The sequence below is a fragment of the Protopterus annectens genome, chromosome 17.part0 (genome assembly GCF_019279795.1).
Source record: "Protopterus annectens isolate FY-2018-M chromosome 17.part0, PAN1.0, whole genome shotgun sequence".
In the NCBI taxonomy this organism is placed as follows: Eukaryota; Metazoa; Chordata; order Ceratodontiformes; family Protopteridae; genus Protopterus; species Protopterus annectens.
Window position 1 is genome coordinate 365,137,056 of NC_056751.1, and position 17,102 is coordinate 365,154,157.

The window sequence follows — 17,102 nt, forward strand, 5'->3', positions numbered from 1 at the left end:
CACAGTCAGCTGAAAACACTCAATCTGGCCGCATGGAAGATTCCTTAACATCACAACAGACCCTACTCTCCAAGGAGGTACAGGATGTCATTTTGGAGGCCAGAAGGCCGTCTACTAGAAAAGCTTACTCCGCAAAATGGAAACGGTTTTGCGCTTGGAATGAGAAAAAGGGCCAGGATCCTGGAAAACTGAATTTGCCTCAAATATTACAGTATCTAGCTGAGCTGCTAAGCAGTGGACTTTCATTCTCCTCCATCAAAATCCATGCCTCAGCCATTTCTGCAGAATACAACACTGATCCACCTTTATTCTCTCACCCACTCTTAAGACAGTTCCTCAGAGGGGCTAAGAATATAAGACCTCCAAGGAAACAACCAATCCCTGCTTGGGATCTTAATTACATTCTAGAAGAATTAACCTTGCCTCCTTTTAAGCCAGCTGCCTCAACAGATTTGCAATATTTATCCTGGAAAACAGCTTTCCTTCTGGCTATTACCTCAGCTCGTAGGGTCTCGGAACTACAAGCCCTCATGGCTGTGCAGCCCTTTATCATCTTCCATCAGGACAGGGTTTCCCTACGAATCAACCCGTCATTTATGCCTAAGGTGGTATCCATGGTAGCTTTAAATCAGGTCATACACTTACCTACCTTTTACCCTAACCCTCAAAACAAAGGGGAAAGGCTGCTACATTCCTTAGACATCCATAGACAGCTGCGTTACTATTTGGACAGAACAAAGCCTTTCAGAAAATCAGAACAACTCTTTGTGTCCTATGCTGTAGGAGCTCAAGGGAAGCCAATTTCCAAACAGACCATTTCAAAATGGATAGGCCACTGCATACGTTTTTGTTACTCTTTTCATGGTAAATCTGTACCTGCAGGCATCAGATCCCACTCCACAAGGGCCACAGCTACCTCTGCAGCCTTCCTCAGAGGAGTTCCTACCAAAGATATTTTGGAGGCAGCCACTTGGAGTTCTGTACATACCTTCACTAAACACAACCACCTACCTTTATACTCCAAAACTAGAGCAGGCTTTGCCACTGCAGTGTTGCAGGGCATTCTGGCTCCTCCCAGTTCCACCTAGTGCCTACCACCCTGTGGTAGCTTTGGGATTCTACCCATCTGTTATGACTGCAGCTGTATGCACGATGAACATAGTACAGTTTTGTACCTACCATAAATGTAGATGTTCAAGTGCTAATACAGCTGCAGTCCAGGTTTCCCTCCTTCCTTCCCCTCTTGGGACAGGCCTAGTGGCTAACACCTCCTCATACAACCTGATTGGGTTAGTCTTTTATGGTGTATTTGCTTGCAACTACTGTTTTTTGATTATATTGCATTGCATTATTATATATAAAATTATTTTATTGTCTTCCTTCTGGGGGCACCTGACATCTGGGGCAAGAAAGACTGAAGAAAATGGCGTTGGCTGGTTCTTTTATACCCCTGTCGCACTGACGTCAGGGAAGAAGGTGACGACAACCGACGCCGGACCTAGACTTTGGAATTCGGCCGACCGAGGACCCGCCTGACGGCAGGAGAACCCATCTGTTATGACTGCAGCTGTATTAGCACTCGAACATCTACATTTATGGTAGGTACAAAACGTACTTTCTAGAAGCTGCTACTTGGAGCTCAGTTCATATGTTCGCAAAACATTACCATTTACCTCTCATCTAAATCCAGGGAAGGCTTTGCCACTGCTGTCCTGCAGGGCCTTATAGAGGCTCCTAATGCTGTATAATTCCATCCTCCCATCCATAGCTTTGGGATTCTACCCAAATGTAATGACTGCAACAGTGGAAACACGAAGAACATAGTACAGTTGTGTACACTTACCATAAATGTAGATGTTAGAGTGTATTCACTGTTGCAGTCCGGGTTACCCACCTGCCAGCCCCCTTTCTTCTCTATTATTATACATCTTCTTTCCTTCACTATGCTCAAAAGCCTTTTTGGTGTATTTGCTTTTAGTTGGAGGTAAATTTTTTGTGTTCTAAATTACATGCATATATATATATATATATATATATATATATATTTGCTCCCCATTTGGGGGGGCACCTGACATTTGGGGCAAGAAAAACTGATTAAAATGGCATTGGCTGCATGTTTTGTACCCCTGACGACCTGACATCATGGCATTGGCTGCATGTTCTATACCCCTGACGACCTGACGTCATGGAAGAGTAGACAGCAACTGACGCAGGACCCAAGACGTTGTTATTCAGGCCGACTGAGGGGCAACCTGCCAGCAGATTACCCAAATGTAATGACTGCAACAGTGAATACATTAGAACATCTACATTTATGGTAAGTTTACACAACTGTACTTTAGTAGTACGGGGGCAGTCCTGGGTAAATTTTCTGTTTCCAATGCATAGATCTAGGTTATGCTTGAAAATAGGCAAAGATGAGCTTTGTTTTATGTGGATGAGGAGTCTGTTCTACAGCTGCTGTTTCCTCTGCGAAATATACCTGCCCCCTCAAAACCTTTCTGTTGATTTTGCAGAAGAGGTTTAGATCTCTAAACCAAGTATTTCTGATGGTATTTGACTTGCTGATGTGCAGTAAATCCATCAGTAATCTGTTGGAGGATGCCTTGTATGCCAGACAGAGGTCTTCTCTCAGCAGTCTGTAAGGTACAGAGTACTGTGACAGGGCTTTGAGTCTGTTCATGTAGGAGATGTTGAGGCCTTGTATCCTTTTAGTAAGGTGTATCTGCAAGCATTCCATTCGTTGAGTGTGTGTGGACAGATTAATGCCAAAAAGAGCATTATATTTAATCTTGGATCTCATTAGGCCAGTGACATCCCTAGATCTAGACATAATCCCTTTGTTCATAAGCTTGTGCAATGTAGAAGGACTTTATTATACAAGACATGTTGGTCAAAAGTTAAGGTCACTGTCCACATAAGTTCACAAATTCCAAACTAGGTCAACTCTTAGGGGCATATTGTCAGTGAGGTAGTTCCTGCGGTAGATGTCTTCCCAAAGGATACAGTAATGCATTTTTTGGCATTTAATTTCAGACAATGATTTTGGTACTAGTTAATTATATGAGACAAATTTTCCTGCTGAATGGCTAAGTCATTTGGGGCTTCAGTGGCTGCTGCTAGCTTGCAGTCATCTGCAGACTTAGCCAGCCAGAGCCATTTGGTGTTGACTTCTACTTCAGAAATGTAGATATAGGTCTATAGGCTTTTTCTTATCCTATAAAGCTTGAGTGATTGCTCCACTAGACTTGTGGGTACTTCTACAGCATTATTTTAGCAGTATTCCTGTCGACTGTATCTGTGCAGCTACGTAGTGGTCTGCAGCCCATATCTTCATTTTTCATAAACTTTATCTACAGTCTAGTTCAGGGGTTGCTTTTGGTTCTCTTATTTTCTAGAAGCTCTTTTCATATTGCCTGCCTGGGTTTAATGTAGCTGAGGACTGTGTGCCATTTGTTGAGGTGGACAGGAGAAACATCATTGATATAAAAGTCATGTACTGACTATAATGCTATATCAGTGTTGTCTTCTGTTCATCTCAACATTCCTTCCCACTGTCTCAGTACTAAATTGTCATTTGTGTATGGTACCCATTGGACCTTACTTGCTGTAAAAGGGACCTTGGCTTTAGTTGTCTGCTTGCCTGTCGCTGTTTTATAGGAATGTCCTTTATTTCTGGCGATATATGGTGGTGCAAACTCTATGTAAAGGATAGTAGGCTGGCAGTGCGTTATGGTAAGGGAAGGTGCCAGAGCCTTGAAGCCAAAAAGTCTTGTTTTAGGTGCTGAGCTTAGAGTCATTCAGATCTGATAAGACCCATTTGTTGATATGGAAGGAAAAAGACAACATTGATCTAGTGTTTTGTTAAGTACATAACTTTTCTTTTTCATATTTTGTTGATTTTCCCTACCAGATTGCATAGTTGATGTATTTGTTTGCATGTGACGTAAGTGGGTATTTTTCACTGCAAGTGATTTAATAAAGCATTTAATTCAGTGGGTAATGCTGAGGTGTCACCTTTCAGGGATCGGGGATGGTAGCACTATTTGTTAGCAAAAGTCTGTCAAGTCTAATAAGCTGGTGTTGCTGAAGTTCTTGATTGAAAATTATTCTGAGGGAGAAAGTGATAGTTAAATGGTCTTGTTTAGCTAGAAAAGAAAATACCCATGGGACTTGGCAAACAATGGGGGAACTAAAGCAGAGAGTAACAGCGCTGTTTGGTGCAGAGATCTGTGTTTGATGTTCAGAAAGGTCTGGGTATAGCAGTTGTCAGATTTGTAAGTGAACCACCTGATATTTCTATATTTGAAGAGTAATGAAAAGGCATCTGGTTTGATTTCCAGCTAATGGAGTACATTTACTTAGTTGATGTGAATCTCTAGGGACACATACTTGCTGACAATTTGAGTGTGAGCAGCACCTATACTAAGTCAAGGTTTATCTCTGATAAATATGGATGTGCCCTCACTGTTGTCTTGATTTTGTGATAGATGGTGAACCATAGGTTTGAAGTACATTTCCAGAGCTTCAGTAGCTTGAGGCTCTGCATGCTATCTGGCTTTCATTAGAAGTGCAGATATATACATTGTACAGGTACTGGAAAGATGTTCTTCGTGTTTCACTGTTGTCTCACATTTGGGTTATCCCTGGTTAGGGTAGCCCTCAGTCGGCCCGAATACTTGAGGCTTAGTATTTTTTTGCCGGTTGCCGTCGCTCCAGGACTGACGTCAGGTCATCAGTGTTCTAAATTAAGGCATCTGATGCAATTACAACAGTCTTTCTTGCTGAGGAGCCCGAAGCAGAAGCAGTTCGCACGAGTGCCGGTCATCCGCTACCCGAGCTTTTTGTTTCCGAAATTGAAGTTGGTCTTCTAAAGCTAAGTACCCTGTTGGGGATCCTTTTTTCTTGCTCTAACCGATGTCAGAAAAAGTTCACAATTGTCTCACCTGTGGAAAGCAAATACCACACTGAGATTTTCATTCCTACTGTGTCACTTGCTTAGGCCCCAGGCCACAACGTCACCTGCTGTCACTTGTGTGCTTTGTTCAACACCAGAACTATATGTCGTCAGGCCCTTATTGTAGCTAGATATTTTTGCTCTCAGTCCTCTAATTCTGATATGGCTACAGTAAGCCATCAGACAGCAGATCTTCTGAAAAAACGTAAAGATAAAGAGAGAGAGACCGCACAGGTCAAAAACTGCAGACGACGCTTCCGTTAAGCTAGTCGTCAGTTCTCCGGTCCTCAGCGAGGTGCTTTCGCAGCTCCTGATGCCCGCTTCTGTTGATTCGCAGGCCACTGCCGAGACTCTTTCGGAGTCCGGTATGTTGCGAGACTCCTCATTGACTAAGGATCCTGCAGATGTGTTTACCTTAGATGGATCCTGAACCGCTGAGCAGGCACCGGCTTCTGCGGAAGTGCTTCGCACTACCGATTCTCGACACAGACTGACTTCTTTCGCATCTACCGTTCTTAGAAAACTACTGAGTTTCTAAGGCCCAGGGTACGAACCACACCCAAGAAACTGACGACCCAGTCTCAGGCCCCTGCTTCCCTGCCTCAGTCTCAGATGTTTGAAATGGCGGAAGACCTTATAATGCTCATCAGGGGAAGCTAGGCCACCCCTTCAGAAAGAAAAGGTGATTTGTCCCCAGTAGTTTTATCTGAAAAGGAGTCTGATGACTCTGATGCATCTGATTATGAAGATATGCAACCCTCTCAGCTTATGAGGATTCTGATGCAAAGGAATCCATCCCGTCAGTCTCTCCACCCCAGGACTTTTCCTTTGTGGAAACCCTGCATACCTTAAGGGAACATTTCCAATGGGAATGTCAGGATTACCCTCAGTCAAAAAAGAGACTCGGAATTCCTAGATCTTCCACAGCACAGACCTCTGGCCATTCCTCCTCTCCTGGATGTTGTGGATGGTGTTTTTATGAAATCTTTGACTCCTGACACCCTCCCTCTTGCTCCCAGGAAATCAGACGGGTACTATAGAGTCCCTGACACTCGCAAATTTCTATTCAGAAATCCTACTGCTGACCCAGAGGTTCTATCCCAAGGACCTAAAGGAATTAAATCAACTCCCGCCTCCCACTCCCCTCAGATAGGGATTCCCAAGCATTAGACAGATGGGGTAAAAAAGTAGACACCTCAGCTACTCTTGCTGTTAGAGCACTAAATTGTCAATTCCATATGCTGAAATATCAGCAACATACCATGGAACTCATCAAACAAAAAATATCTTCCTTTCCTGCTTGTGCAGAAAATAGTTACAAGAGTTAATGTATTCTGCAATTCAATTAACTAAGCACACCTTACAGTGTGGTTTTGATGCCCTAGAAGCATCTTGTAGGGCAGCAGTCACTGGTTCTGACCTTAAAAAGCATGCTTGGCTAAAGGAACAGCCCTTGCCAGACCATGTCAAATCCAAATTATTGGACGCACCACTGCACAAAGACAACTTATTTGGCACCAAGGCAGAGGAGGTCTTGAAAAAGATGGACGAAAAAGCTAAATCTATGCAGACAGACTTCTTGCGGGTCCAGCCACCGAGGTTCAGTAGGCATTGCCCCTCCATGCACTAGTCCTTTCCTGCCCCCTCCAGGTCAGCCCAGGAATGCAGAGATCTAAGCAATGGAGTTCCTCCTCTTCAAAACTAGGAACTGCTAAGCCACCCCCATGGTAAGAACTCACAATGACTTCACGTTTCCACCCCCTCCCTCTGCCCACCTGCTCTTGCTCCTTGGAGGAAAACTCTCCTTCCACTCAATGACCTGGGCCACCATTACCAACAACCGCTGGGTCCTCAACATAGTGTCCCAGGGGTACAGATTTTATTTCCACACATTACCAACTCCAAAAGGGTTCCCAGATCTTCCCCCAAACTAGCGGGCAGAGGCCAGAAAGCAAGTCCTTTCCCTGCTCTCGAGGTCAATAGAGCATGTTCCTGCAGAACAGATAGGCCAAAGTTTCTACTCCAGACTCTTCCTGGTACCCAGACAAGAGGGCACTTGGCACCCCATCCTCTATCTATCCATTCTAAACACTTTCCTGTTGATACCAAAATTCAAAATGCTAACCCTCCAGCAACTTCTACCTATGCTGTCCAAGAATGCTTGGATAGCAACCCTAGACCTAAAAGAGGCCTACCTAAACATCCCAATCAGGGAATCTTGCAGGAAATATCTGCATTTCAGGGTGGGGTCACTGCACTTTCAGTTTTCTGCGCTTACCTTTGACTTATCCACTGCTTCCAGAGTTTTCACAAAATGCCTACCTCCCGACATTGCTTTTTGCAGACGAAGAAATATTCAAATTTACCCATACTTAGACTGCCTGATTCAAGTAGACAGGAAAAGCTGTTAAAGCACCTCCTCACCTACCTGGGGTATACCATCAACGAAAAGAAATCTAAACTAGTATCCATGCAAAAAATTGTATTCCTGGGAGCAAGCCTGGGTACAGCATCCCAGATGACATTCCTTACACCAGAAAAACAAATCTGCCTGACAACCTACTTTTCCCAACTAGCCACCAGACCCAATTTATCGGCAAGGAAAATCCTGTAAGCTCTGGGGTTCATGGCTTGTTGCATTCTACTCATTCCGTATGCCAGACTGCATATGAGGAAACTGCAGTGGTACCTAAAAAGCCTTTGGTGCCAACCCTCCCCAAGACCTGGAAAGTCTTATACCACTGATACCTTGCTTAAGGAAATATTTCCTTTGGTGGGCAGCAGCATGCGACCACAACAAGGGACTACCCTTCTCACAACCCCACTCCGCCCATACCCTCACCACAGACGCATCAGACTATGCCTGGGGTGCACACCTGACGGCAGGTGCATTCAGGGCCAATGGAGCCCAAACCAAGTACATCTGCACATCAACCAAAAAGAGATGTTAGCTGTTGAGGAAGCACTGACAGCCTTCAGTCCCCTACTCTCCCCGGGTCCTCTACTGATCAAAACAGACACCACTGTGATGTGAAATGTCAACAAGCAGGAAGAGACTCACTCGTATCCTCTGTGCAGGCTCACCATGACCCTTTGGCACACAGCCTTAGCCATGCAACTACACCTGCTAGCACAATTCGTGCCAAGTTCTCTCAACTCTCTTGCAAACAACGTAAGCAGAAGTCTTCTGGACCCATACGAGTGGCAGCTAGACCAAAGAACCTTCACCCTTGTAACCCAGAAATGGGGCATGACCAAGGTCGATCTCTCTGCTTCCCACTCCAACCATCAACTCAGCAAATTCTGCACCAGGGAACCTCACAGCAAGGCCTGGAAAGTGGATGCTCTATCCTTCCAGTGGGTCAACCTCTCGGGCTATGCATCCCCCCCTTGTAATGAGCAGTAGAGGGGGGGGGTGCTCTATCCTTCCAGTGGGTCAACCTGTCGATCTATACATTCTCCCTTCTACCACTCATTACAAGGGTACTGCTCAAAATAAAGGAGGAAAAACCAAGGACAATCCTGATTGCCCCAGACTGGCCACGCCAGCACTGGTACCCTCTGCTGCAAATCCTGTCACCGCTGGCACCGTGGCATCTCCCTCAGATCCCCACACACCTGACCCAGAGGAATGGAGAATTCATGCATCCCCAATTGCAGACCCTCTACCTGGCAGCCTGGCTTTTTCCCTGTCCACTGCACAAGCTGCCAATCTAAGCAAACAAGTTCTAGATGTTATATGTGAGGCCCGATGCCCTAGCCCTAGAAAGTGTTTTGCTGACAAGTGGAAAAGGTTTTGCACCTGGATCCAGGCCCTCCCTACCTCTCATCCTAGATTACCTGGCTAACCTACTACACAAGGCTCTATCCTTCTCTTCCATTAAAATTCATGTCTCTGCCATCTCTGCTCATTTCAGCACAGATCCACGCCTTTTCTCCCACCCTCTCATCAAACAATTCCTAATAGGGGCTAACAACTTGAGGCCACCCAGAAGAGCACCTACCCCAGCTTGGGACCTAAACTTTGTTTTGGAAAAACTCACCCTGCCCCCCCTTTTAACCAGCAGCGTCAGCATAGTTAAAGTTCCTCTCTTGGAAGACGGCCTTGCTTCTGGCCATCACTTCAGCTAGAAGAGTATCCGAGCTACAAGCACTAATGGCTTTAGAGCCCTTCATCATTTTCCATGCGGATAGGGTCTCCCTCTGGATTAACCCTTCCTTCATGCCAAAAGTGGTGTCCAGTGTGGCTCTCAACCAATCCATTTGCCCACATTTCCCTAACCCACAAAACAAGGGGTAAGAATTCTTCACTCTGTAGATGTGCACAGACAGCTCAGATTCTACCTAGACATGACTAAATCATTTAGGAAGACTGATTTAGTCAGCTTTGCTACAGGAGCAGAGGGCAAGGCCATATCCAAACAAATCATTGCCAAATGGATTGCACCCTGCATCCATTTCTGCTACAAGCAGCACAGGAAACCTCCCCCCAAGGGGGTCAGGACACATTCTACGAGAGCAAACTCCACCTCTGCAGCTTTCCTCAGACTGGTCCTCACCAGGGACATCCTGTAGGCTGCAACATGGACATCTGTTCATACCTTCACCAAGCATTACCACCTGCTTATCTTCTCCAAATCCAGGGTATGCTTTGCCACAGCAGTCTTGCAGGGCATTCTAGCCAGCCCCTAGTCTTCTTGACTGCCTCCACCCATTTCTTCAACTTTGGGAATCGACCCAAATGTCATGACTGCAGCAGTGAAACACGAAGAGCATAGTACAGTTGTGTACATTTATCAGTATAGTTGTTCGAGTGTATTCACTGTTGCAGTCCTGGTTTCCCTCCCTCCATCCCCCTTGTCTCTCTCTCTCTCTATCCTTACAAGGATGTTTTGGTATTTACTTAATACTGGTGGTGTTCTTCCACCATAACCTAGCTCCCTCTTGTGGGCTCCTGACAGGGCAAGAAAAACTGATGTAATGGCATCGGCTGCCTTAATTTATAACACTGACCTGACATCAGTCCTGGAGTGACGGCAACCGATGCAGAAATACTAAGCCTCTGGTATTCGGACCGACTGAAGGCTATCCTGGCAGACATAACCCAAATGTGATGACTGCAACAGTGAATACACTCTAACATCTCACATTTATGGTAAGTGTACACAACTGTACTTTTCCAAATTAGTTATCTTGTCTCTCAGACTTCTTGTGTTGAGGGAGCGCCTTCTGACCAGAGCAGATTTGAATTTGTCATTGTATAATGTCCAGTAATTTTACTTTGCCTAAAGGAAGGTACTATGGAGCTGGAAAGGGTTTTTGTCAAGAGAAAGCCTCCGGCATTGTGTCATAACCTCACAGGTTAGGTGCAGCCCATCACTGGAGAAGGAGGGAGGAGTCTATCATATTATCCTAGATTTTACAAACTAGATCCCCATAAAGTACCACCATTTATGTAGCCATTCGTTAAAACATTTTGGCATCCTTCTAGGTGAGGACAGAACAATTAGTATGCACAGATGCTTCCCTTCTAGAAGAACATATGACGAAAGCTCCACCATGTTTCTCTGCATTTCCTCAGTTGTGCTCCTCCTAAAATTGTTCACACCAACTTAAACAAAGGATAACTCTTATTTAGAAGTTTCAGGATGTGGAAAGCAAGAACATCCCTGATTCCACTGCAAGAAACAATTGATGGTCTTGCTGTTATTTGCTAGTCTGGTTAATCTAGGGTTTGTGCCTGGCAGTAATCGCACCAATGACTACAAAAGTTTTGGTGTTATCTGATGTCCTTTTATTCACTTGCTGCAATATTCTTAACCTGAGGGATCCCCTGCCTGAAGGTGACCTGACGTCGGCCAGTATACAAAAGTCTTGTACTACTGTAGGGTACGTGGGACGTCGCACATAGTCTGCTGTGGGACGTAGGCCGTAAAAGCAACGTACACGCTTACCATCATCAGAACTTTTCTGCCACCAGTCAGAATACTATTCTGACAGTCAGTCTGATCGTTTCAGCATTTGCAACTTCAGCCTTTTGACACATAAGTGGCCTGTTGGGGAATATTTTCTCTTACTAGCGTTTTGGTTATGTCATCCAAGAAAGGCAAATGCCAGTGTGGAAGACAAATTCCACATAAGGACAGCCATTCTCAGTGTCTTTTGCTTATGCCCTAACCACGACCACAAGTCCTGTGGCATTTGCCAGCCTTTCGTACCAAAGTCCCTTAGAAGCAGGCTCTCATCTCTTGCTGTTTGTTTAGAGAACCAGTGGCTTAAGTTGTTAGCTAAGAGTGTATGGAGGGTACCTAGGGGTCGACACCAAGCTGGTGAAGCACAAGGCTGTGTCCCTCTTCCCAGAGCTCCTTTGGGAGCTTTGGCAGCAGGGCTCCATTCAAAAGGCTCCTCAGACCTCAAGAAGAAAAGGATCTATTCAAGAATGTTTTTAGTACCAAAAAAGGATGGCCCCTTGAAACTAATCCTATATTTATCTCATCTCAACACCTTCTTAAAGGTTCCTAATTTCAGAATGTAGATGTCACATTTAAGGCCCCTTGCTTTATGACCCTACGTGTGACGTCCCACGCACACTACAGCAGCCAAACTGAAGTTTTTGTATAGAAGCTGATGTACGAGTCACCTGAGCCCAGGAAATCCCCACACCTAGAATACTGCAGCATAGGAATAGAAGAACATCCTCTCCTCTCCCATGGAGGCCCACTCTACCAGGCCTGTACCTTCCTCTAAGGCATCCTTCAAGGGCTTGGATAACAGTGCCATCCTTGAAAAAGCCAGGTAGTAATCTATTCATACCTTTACCAAATACTACAAACTGGATGTCATCTCCATATCCAGAGCCGAATTTGCTAAAACCATTTTACTTAGCTTCATTGAGAGTTCCTCCTCCCTTTCTTCTTTAGCTTTGGTACTCTCCTTTAGGTTAAGAATACTGCAGCAAGTGAATAGAAGGGTATAGAGTAGTTGTGTAACATCTTACCATGTGGAAAGCACTTGCAGCCCTGATTGTAGTGCAAGAAGCAATTGTTAGTCTCACTGTCATTTGCTAGTCTGGTAAATGTAGTGTTTCTGCCTGACAGCAATTTCACCAGTAAATAGAAATGTTTTGGTATTATCTATTTCAGCTGTAGACTGTGTCTTAAGGGCATTGCCTTTTTAGCTTGATAATCCTTTGCAATAGTATATACTAATATGACTGTAGTGGGTGTGATTGAGTTTATGTATGAGGCTGTTTATGGCCAAATTGCGTCTTGAATTTGAATGTCTTTTTTCCCCTAAATCTGCATACATGGATATGTTTGCTGCCAGGATCTGAGAGGTCTACTTCAAGTCTGTGTAACAAATCGTCTCTCTCAGATGATTGTGTTCGGTATTGGTGAATTGTTAAACATGGGGCAGTTTCTACACTGCCTCATGATTCCTTAAACTGACCAGGGAATCAGACTAAAGTTTGTGGCTCCATATTTGGTAGTTGGGCAGGTATGGTGTTTTATCAGTAAAAGCTAGGTGTTAACGTTAGAAGGTGACAGTTTGTATTTGGGTATAGCATTTGGTTACATATAGGTTGACTGCTGCTTTAGTAGTAGATTTAGGTTACTGAGTGACTGAAAGATAGTGAAAAGGTTAGGAGAAATTAAGATAGCAAACAGAATTAGATGAAAGCACTATAGAGATAATGATACAGCAGTAGGAGTTATAGGTGTATAAAAAGGGAGAGAGTATTTGATGTAGTTCAGCAGTAGGAGCAGCAGCTAAATGGTAACTGAAAACTACTAGTTAGTCTGCATGAAGCAAAATGTCACATTAAATCATTGTGTCTCGTGCATCTCATTACAAAGAACTTTACTCATTTAGCCTCAAGTCCATATTCCACACTTGAGTGGAGTGAGCGTCTGTCGCACAGTCAGTTGTAAGTATTTTTAACTGCTTTTCATAGTAAGTAACACTGAATTAAATTAATCCATCAAAAGAACTTTATAAGTATTAATGTTTTAACCAGTCTGTGAGCTTCCTATTTTACGTTGTTAGGAAGATTGTAGTAAGTGTTCTGCATTTGGAGATGAAAGGTTAAGAGCTAGGCGTGGAATTGTGCAGCAGTGGCCAGCACAAAAAAATTACGCAACTAACAACTGAACTCCTACATTAAGAATGCAGGATGAAATCCGTGAACTACTAGGTATTAACTGCATAATGAAACAATTAATGGGGTTTATTTAATGTAGTAATTAGTAAACCATGAATGTGAAACAGTATGAAGGCAAATCAGTAGAATTCACAAGTGATTTATTTTTAAGGGGGAATAAGTAACTTTTAAAGATGAATGCTGCTCATCTGTAGTGTAGTAAAATGATGGACCAAGTGATTTCAGCTGTCATGATCTCGAAAACCTTACTGTCCTGTAACCTAAATTATAAAGAGATGAGTACCCTTATTCTCCTTTCAGACAGCCTGTGTCTCCATTGCAGTTAATAGTGTAATGACCAAGAACACTAAAAAGAAGTCATACTTGATTGTTTTAGGTAGAAGAAAGAAAAAAGGAAGAAAGAAGACTGCTACAGGTGTGAAGACAAAAGGCTGGAGAACTACAAAACGCAGGCGTCGATTTAAGCGAAAGAAGAGAACATTGGTAAGTAAGAATGTTGGAAAGGTCATAGGTGTTGAAATTCTGTTTAATAAGTTGGACAAAAGTTTCACTAAAGTCTTTTTTTAGACTTTGTGATGACCACTGTTGGTAGTTAACTCTGTTGGAAGGATGAATGTTCTGGGATTCTTACCTACACCTCTTGGCATCATCTGATTCCCTCCCACTCTTACACCATTGTCATTTTGACACCAGAGGTACAGTAATCGATGCCATCTTCAAGTTTTTCTTGCCTCACTCAGTGCACACATATGCTGCACAGAGCATTATCAGTCTGGCATGTCAGCTTGCTTCCTAGAGAATATGAAGGCACGATCCCTAGAGTATTACTTAAGATAGAGGTGAATCAGGATGCTTTTAATAGCTTATTTAAATATAGCAATGGTAGAACTTTAGCTTAGGCAATTGGACATCCGTACAGGAGGAAGGATCCTTAATGGACTACAGCCTCAGCTCTCTAAGGCTGACAGCTTGGCCATTTTATTACGGTCTGTTCAGTCACCTGTTTTCAGAAGACCTGCTTCATATAACGAGGGAAACAGGAAGGTGATGTACATGAAAATAGTACCTAGAGAATAAGAAGAGATTCTTCCTCTGGTGCCTTGTTGAACACCAGGACCCTAACTCAGCTGAAGCATGTTTGGTTCTCATCTACTTATTTTATGCCCTGACTTGTTGGTGAGCTTCTTCCTGTGCCAGGTGTACAGGGTTTGAATCGTTCCACCTTCATTTGCCTAATGTGTGATCTTGGAACAAGTCAGTTAGACAGTGCTGTTGGGACAATTGGGAATTTGGGCCAGATTCCTTAATGGTCTCTTGGATCACATACCTAGTAACTTCCCATGAACCTATATGTTAAAGGTATTGTGCAGTTGTTAGGAACATGTCATAATCATAGGTGTTAGTTTATTCACCATCTGCAAACCCTATTCCCTCCAACCATTCCCCCTATTATCTTGCTTGGACAGTGGCTACCCTCTTGTCTTTATTTTCTCACCGTCACCCTCATTTTCCCCAGCCAGGATCCATCCTTCTGACCTGGCCTAGATGCCAGCGAAATTGATTGGGGCTTCATGGGGTTAATACTTTAATCTGGGGATAAACCCCCTAGATCCACATGTGCTTTGTAACCTTAGACAAGTTCCTTGTTCAGCAAGGGCAAGAAAGAGAAGATTACATCAGGCAATGTCTGTCACACCACTTAAGTATTATTGTCCACCTAGGAAGGAGTCTGCCAAAGCTAGGAGGGAAAGTGTCACCTCTGTAAGTTGGTTTGGCCTTCAGACTGCTGTAGGCAAGAATCGTGGAATTGACTGCAACAGTAGACTACTCAGATCCAGCAATCAAAACCTAATAGAAGTTTACAGACCCCTTTGCCCCCCAGGACAAAACCTCCTGTCCTTTTCCCTAGCACACCTATGGAACTCCCTCCCTCCCTCCATTCGTACCATCACTAGCCTCCCATCCTTCAAAAAATCGCTCCACTCACATCTAACATCCACATGGGAATGCTCCTGCTCCCACTCCTCATAACCTATTCCCCATTTCCTACAGTCTTCTATCTCTTAAATTCCAGATAGCAAATTCATATTTGCATCTATAAACAACTTCTTATTTGCATCTAACAAATTCTAAGCCTACTGCATCTACTTTTTTTTTAATCCTACTAGAACAGTGCTCTCCTTTTTTTATTTTTGATTGTAACCTTAGTATTTTTGTTCTGTCTTATAATTAGAAATTGTTAAAATGTAAATCACTGTAATCTTTGTGTAATCTGTCTTTGGAGATTTTCTCCCCAGGACTCCATTGAAAACGGGTTCTTTTGGCCCAGTGGACTATCCTGGTTAACCAACTGCAAATAAATAAAATAAGTAATGGTTATACTCACACATCTACAGTTATAAGCTCCTTACATGGCGGTACTTTGCTGTCATGGTTTTAGATGAGTTTATATACATTTTTTTAATCTTGCTGTTGGACTTGCCTGGTGGCTCTCTAACTCATTTGTTCCTTCCAGTAGTGCAAGACAAACAGTCCCTTCATGGGTAAGAGACGTACATACCCATTCATTCTTGTTTTGAAGAGCATTATCAGCTCATTTGTGCCCTTGAAAAGAGAGCAGGCCAGATTTTGATTCTGAAACAGTCCCAGTCTCAACCTAACTCCTCCCATGTCAGTGTCTTGCAGACACTGCAGTGGTCTACTTTGGTGGGGGTGTGGGAATTAAGGTATTCCTCCCTGACTCAGTGGTACTCTCCTGTGTAACAGGAGCCTGCTTGGTCTCTTCCATAAGCAGTCTTCGTATTCATGTGCTGCTGTCAGTAATGTAGTGGCCCTAATCACTTCTTCCTCCAAGATGGTACAAGCTGGCATTTTCTGAAACTCATTCCTTTCCTTGCCTGCTTTTTCAGCACCCATGCCACTAGGTTGTAGTCTGGGCTTCAGCAGTGCCTGGCTTGGTGACATAGAAGGATGGTCTTTAGGTGACTGTAATCCAGTTTAGAGCCAGTCAGTAGTCAACAAGGATCAGTGCCACAGCAGTCTAAGCTATGTGAGCTGTATTTTGTTCAGGATGTAACAGCTGGCTAGCTTCCAAAGCTTTCTGGGTACCTTTGACATGCCCAAACAGCTTGAGCTGACTCAGTCAGGTTTGGGCACCAAGCTCTTTAGAGCTGTGCTGCTGCCAAGAAGTGCTCCTCTGCAAGCCTTTGAGGATTGACTGTCTACTAACTCTGTTCTGTTGCTGTGCAGATAGTTTCCCTTCAGGGGAAATAACCTTCCACTTAACTGTCACGTGACTTCTGTACACTTATAAAGAGGAGACTTAGTGTTTTACTTATGTTGTCAAAAGTTGTTCAAACTATTTGTGGTAAAAGTTGTGTAATTCAACGTTTGAGGGTTGAGGTAAGTGTGTTGAAAGTACTTTTTATTGTGGAAAATATATAATGTTACGTATCTCATCTTTATTCTTAAATGTGGGTTTGGAGCCGATACTCTTCTCCGACTCTGCCGATTACAAACGTTCGAAGTCTCTAAGTTGGCTTGTGGCAAGGTAGGTATCCCATAATGCAATGGTATCAATCCTCAGATGTCGTTTGCCACTTTGAGTTCAGAAGTGCTCTTCTTGGCTGTGGCTAAGTGAACTTTTTCATCTGTTTTTCTTGCATTTATACTTAGTATATAGTTGGATTAGTTAGAAAATACTTAGAATATAGTTAGAATACTAGATGTTCTTCGTGTTTCACTGTTGCAGTCATTACATTTGGGTAATTTGCTGGCAGGTTGCCCTCAGTCGGCCTGAATATCAAAGTCTTAGGTCCTGCATCAGTTGCTGTCTCCTCTTCCATGACGTCAGGTCATCAGGGGTATAAAACAGGCAGCCGGCGCCATTTTCTCCAGTCTTTCTTGCCGCGCAGTGCCCCAAGCAGAAGCAGTTCACAAGTGCCGATCAGCCAACTACTGAAATTTTCGAATTCAAGTTTCAGA

At 43.7% G+C, this 17,102-nt stretch overlaps 1 protein-coding gene across 4 annotated transcripts in view; it reads left to right on the plus strand.

Annotated features, from left to right (window-relative positions):
• PHRF1 (PHD and ring finger domains 1) overlaps positions 1-17,102 on the plus strand; it is a 1,670,136-nt gene that overhangs the window by 533,415 nt on the left and 1,119,619 nt on the right. For all 4 annotated transcript variants that reach the window (XM_044059137.1, XM_044059136.1, XM_044059138.1 and 1 more), the window contains exon 5: positions 13,495-13,601. In XM_044059137.1, the coding sequence (XP_043915072.1) occupies positions 13,495-13,601 (107 nt within the window). The remainder of the gene's footprint in view (positions 1-13,494; positions 13,602-17,102) is intronic.